The sequence below is a fragment of the Gymnoscopelus microlampas genome (genome assembly GCF_963454915.1).
Source record: "Gymnoscopelus microlampas genome assembly, chromosome: 23".
In the NCBI taxonomy this organism is placed as follows: domain Eukaryota; kingdom Metazoa; phylum Chordata; class Actinopteri; order Myctophiformes; family Myctophidae; genus Gymnoscopelus; species Gymnoscopelus microlampas.
Window position 1 is genome coordinate 26,329,954 of NC_139960.1, and position 5,505 is coordinate 26,335,458.

General features: G+C 42.0%; 1 protein-coding gene across 1 annotated transcript; it reads left to right on the forward strand.

Moving 5' to 3' along the window:
* Positions 1-3,056: 3,056 nt before the first annotated feature.
* myf6 (myogenic factor 6) lies at positions 3,057-4,948 on the forward strand. The gene is made up of 3 exons (XM_084049797.1): positions 3,057-3,598; positions 4,072-4,162; positions 4,264-4,948. Exons 1-3 carry the CDS (start codon positions 3,080-3,082, stop codon positions 4,371-4,373), a joined length of 720 nt encoding a protein of 239 aa, XP_083905923.1. The 5' UTR covers positions 3,057-3,079; the 3' UTR covers positions 4,374-4,948.
* Positions 4,949-5,505: the final 557 nt, after the last annotated feature.

The following is a 5,505-nucleotide window of genomic DNA, read 5'->3' on the forward strand; positions in this document are numbered from 1 at the left end:
AATATTTTAAAGCGGTATGAAACGCTAGGCTGATTTAGCTTCACACGCTTCAGACTTCACATGCTTCAGCGCTGTCAATGAGCTGCAACGGGACGCTCTGCCTCTTTTCTCCCACATATTGTAATCGAGCCGTGTCTGACGCATGTGTGACTGTAGTCAACAGTAGGCTATTGTCAGTGCACACTTTGACAACTAAATGTAACATGCCCATTCATTTGCTACATCATGATGTAGCTACTATGAGGTCAGTTTTATGCAGCCTGCCATGTTTCTCTTTTTTTTTTTACCCTGGTGTAGTTTTTAACCTGAAATGGAAAACAAACAACAAAATCAGCTTAGGGTTTCATCCACCTTTAACTAACATCATTGGTTCAGTGTTTATGCTGCTTGTGCTTTGACTGCACTGTTGGTTCTAGGATTCTGAGAGCCTCTGCACTTTCCAGCATAGTGCCCCTTGACTCCGCCTCTTTCTGTCCCTCTCCTCTCAGAGGCCAGTTAGGCTTTGAATTTCTGAACAGAGTATCCCATGATTCTCCCTGACAGCTGACAGCGTCAGCCCCTTGACACTGACGACAATTTATATTCCAATGCAGCTTTCCCAGTAGCCATGTGGAGAGGGGACTTCGCTGCAGAAGACTCCATTATGTCTATACTCACACGTGACACGTCTTGTGTCTCATGTTTGAATCAGAATTCAATGAACAAAACCAATTCATCTAAAGTCGTTCATTCTGAACACGTACTATATTGCTCTGGTAGTACAATGAATCATCTGACTTGTGCATTTATAATGTGCATAATATGCCTATATAATGTGGATACTTGCTCACCAAAGGAAATTGGAAAAATGGTGGTGAAAGCAAGGCACTATGCAGCGCTTGTTGTTTTGATTTGCATGGTAATCATAGTATGCAAATTCAATTCAACCTGTCAATCCCAAAACTAATTCAGAAGCCATCAAAGGCTTACATCACTTCAATCACACACATGAAGGAAAGATATCTGCTTGTTGCATCAATACAAACACACACACACACACACACACACACACACACACACACACACACACACACACACACACACACACACACACACACACACACACACACACACACACACACACACACACACACACACACACACACACACACACACACACACACACACACACACACACACACAGAGGAGTGGTGTCACTTAGAAACATGCAGCCATCCCTTCTGAATGTCACTTGTAAACACAGCTCTTTGCAAGCTGTTTTTACAGGTGACAAGTCCAGTGTCAAAATGCTACATAGTGCACTTGTAAAATACCCCACAATCACCAACATTTTTGGGGCGTGGTATCTCTAGTGTGTTCCAGCAGGGCCCCTGTCCAGCTCTGGGTCCTCTGAATTATTCAGCCCCTGAGCCCCAGGTAGAACCCAAGTTCTATATGACCTTGATGTATTGTGATGGTGTCTTGGGAAGTATGTGCCATGTGGTATCGCCATGCACTTCAACAAGTAACACTGAGATACAAATTCAGCATTAATACAAGGCTTCTCAATCACACACACATTGCATCCTGCAGAGTCTCAAAGGTTATGTGAAATGGGACCTTGGCAAGTCAGGAGTAGCAACACAGTTGCACTCAAGAGGCATTCCCTTGGTCATAGCCAGCTGCATCTCCCTGGGGCACGTTGGATTAGGAGCAGTCCCATAAATATCAGTTCACTTACAGAGGTGGGCACATTTACAGTCTGGGGTAGACAGATGGGAGTGGTTGAGGAATTCACCAAGCACCGCACTCTGTGGATTCCTATAGAGAGCATATGAATGACAAGTATTTCCTAAAAGCGGGTGCCATGTTTAATAATAATGACATATTTTCTTTGATTGTCAAGACCACACAGTCATTTACAGATTAGGTGACTGCCAAATAATTTGCGTTGACCGTATCGTATTTTACAGATTAGAGATCTCACGTTGACTCATAGCGGCATTTCGAACACCGCGACATGAAAAGCACCCGTGTGGGTCACCCTTCCACAACAATGTAATAAGAGCTGGGGGGCGAGAGAGGGACATCCATAGGGTAAACCTCTGCTGTGGCTGGTGGTTGTGCAACAGCAAAGTGTAGTAATACACACTCATCATGGCGCTCCCTCAAAACAGTGGTCATGTACAGCAGTTTTCATAGATTCAAGGTCCATTTGACTTAAATTAAACATCATCATACATCTAATCATGTTGAGACATAACTCAAGTTGCACTTTCCGTTCACTCTGACCAATGAATGAATGGCAGGCTCTGGCCTATAGATACATGGATGGGTGGGTGGGTGGATGGATGGATGGATAGATGACTGAAGGCTGACCTGGCCATCTGCACTCAGACTGACTGGGTTAGCATAAATAATAATGTACGGACCATTACTAGATATAAAATATATGCATAAGTATTTTGTACAGGATTTCACCATTAATACTGGCATATAAAATGGAGGACTGGCCAGTTTAGCATAAAGTATCAACCATTAGTAGCAAGTGAGCCACGTGTTCTACTGTAGTTTGAATGCAGTACTGTTCTGCGCTTTGAATACAATGTTTCTCAAATGGGAAGATACTGGTTGAGGAAATGTTGTATAAAGAGCAAGCGGGAAAGGTTTGGCATGTCATCAAGGTAAGATACAGATCCATTTATGATTTAAACAGTAGGCCAGTAGTTTTTTTACCATGTACTGTAGCAGCCTTTTAACTCTGAAGGTTCAGACTCATTTCCTCTCTAGCGTATACTGTAGGTTGTAGTACTGTGTGTCTCAATTTCAACTTGATGCTGGCATTTAGAGCACCTGTCACAAGATACAGTATGAAGTGACATTTTCATGTTCTACTAGAGGCCTAGTGTATTTATTTCCTACACAGACTTTGTTGCAAACTTTGAGGACCATTGAAAAAAGAAGCCCCTTGCACTGCCACAGCCAAAGGGCTGGATAGAGTTTCACATTCTATATATACGCCTGGTAGCTTGTGTCACAGGGTTATTTAAATGCCAGAGTCACACTGTCAAAACATAGCCCTGCACAACGGTACAACAATATGATGGACCTTTTTGAGACCAGCACTTGTCTTTTCAACGATTTGCGTTATCTCGACGGTGATCATGGATCATTACAACACTTGGACATGGCGGAGGTGTCCCCTTTGTACGCTGGGAATGGCAGTCCGTTGTCATCCGGGCAGGACAACGTTCCGTCCGAGACTGGGGGTGAGAGCAGTGGAGAGGAACACGTTCTTGCCCCGCCGGGTCTCCAGCCACACTGCGAGGGCCAATGCCTCATCTGGGCCTGCAAGATCTGTAAAAGAAAGTCCGCCCCAACGGACAGGAGGAAGGCTGCGACCCTCAGAGAGAGGAGACGGCTCAAGAAGATCAATGAGGCGTTCGATGCGCTGAAGAAAAAAACCGTGCCCAATCCAAACCAGAGGCTACCCAAAGTGGAGATTTTACGGAGCGCAATAAACTACATTGAGAAATTACAGGACCTGTTGCAAACACTGGACGATCAGGAGAAAACGCCACAAAATGGTTCACATACTTTTAACGGCAAAGAACAAAATGTAAGCTCTCTACAAAACTTTGCATGAACACTAACATTGCCTTTGCGCATGAAAGTAGCCTAGATCACTGTTTTTTTGGGGTCGCGAGTAAATACCCCTTTATTTTTTGCTTCTTACATTTTGTTTTGAATTATTACTATTTCAAAAGATTTTCAAAAAATGCACAAAAAACATTTTCATAAGTTCAAAAGAATTCCATAAAAAAAAAAAAATCCTTTAGAGGGAAAAATCATTCTAAGTAGTGAAAATAGCACATACACGCTAAAAAATCTACAATCTCACAACACATCGCATTGCAACTTGTGAGCTTGTAGATCTGCTATTTTCACTAGTTTGGGTCCCAGGGAGACTCTTTTGGGTTTGGAAACCACTGGCCTAGATCCATAGCTATAGGCCACCTTAACTTGTGTAGGCCTATAGGTTCATGACGTGTGTTGAATACTAAAAAAAGATTAATATGTATGTCTGTACAGGTCAATAAGGACTATCACTGGGAAAAGACCTGTCAATCCTGGCAGACATCTGCTGATCATTCCAATGCACCAGTGACGAATCAGAGAGAAGGTCAAAGGCCAAAGCAAAAATGGTTCAGGAACCACGCATAACTTCAGTCTGGTGGTCCAAACTATGAACTCACGTGGTTTGTTTGTTTCCTTCTCTTCCAGGTACCAACGAGTCTTCGGCCTCCACTAGCTTACTGCGTCTGTCATCAATTGTCGACAGCATCTCAAATGAAGACAAGACAAATTTCAATGACGAGGTCTCGGAAAATTGATTTTTCTTTTCTTTTTCAGTTTATAATGAACAAAAGTGCTTTCGGTATTTCACATTTCCATTGTTTTCCGAGTTATTTCCAACTGATACAGTCATTCTATTTGTTATGTATTCGTTTGTATAAGAGTAACAATATTGACCTTATTTATACAGATGAATAACTGATGTACATATTTTAAGATAAGATAAGATTGAGGGAGGGAGATTTAGGTGTCATACTGTAGCAACATTAGTGAGAATGAAACACAGGATGGGTACAGTTAAGATTGTCAAGAACCATACCAAGATAAATAAAAATAAAGATAAAATGAAATAGCCTATGAGCTGCTGACCCTAGATATCTTTACTGGATATCTCAATGAGTGAATGAGTGAACATACTGTAATTATGTACATCTATTGCCAGTGAATATATGAATGAATACATGTACTGTTTATAACATTGTGATATTTCAAGAACTTAATTTATTTTGTATTCAAAAGCAAATGCTGACCATCAAAAAAGCAAATATTGTAGCCTATTTAATATCTACATGAAATGACCAACTAATAAATTGCCATTTTTGCAAGATTCTAAGGATACCTAACTCTTGATTGATTTTCTGAGAATATTTCCAAAGGCATTTTGCAAACCAGCTTGACTGTGCCCCCCAAAGCTAGCATTAGACCATGTCCAGACCCTGTGATATACCAAGATCAAGCACCTTATTACCAACGGGTCATTTGACCATGGGAATACCACTCCAAACTAAACACACATAGCCTACCAGTTCCCCCAGCGTTCACGGGTATTAGAGGTTCATAAAACCCCATGGGCCCTGAAATAGCCTGCTGCCTAGACGGTCTTTGTTCCAACTGGCATACAGCTACTCTCACCCACAACAGTAACTTGAGTCACTTCCAAACACGGAGGCCTATGCCTATCATATGTTTGGACATGGAAACTTGGTCAGCAGGCATGGGTGCAAAGCTCACAGGGATAATGAAGCTATCCGGCCCATTAGGGCTTAATTCATGATCACTTGTCTCATCACCACGTGTCTAAATGCTTACATGCCATCTATCAAAATGCCAGTGTGATGTGATGCTAACTGTGTGGAAATTCATCAGGCTTTGTTTGTCACGCATCGACTT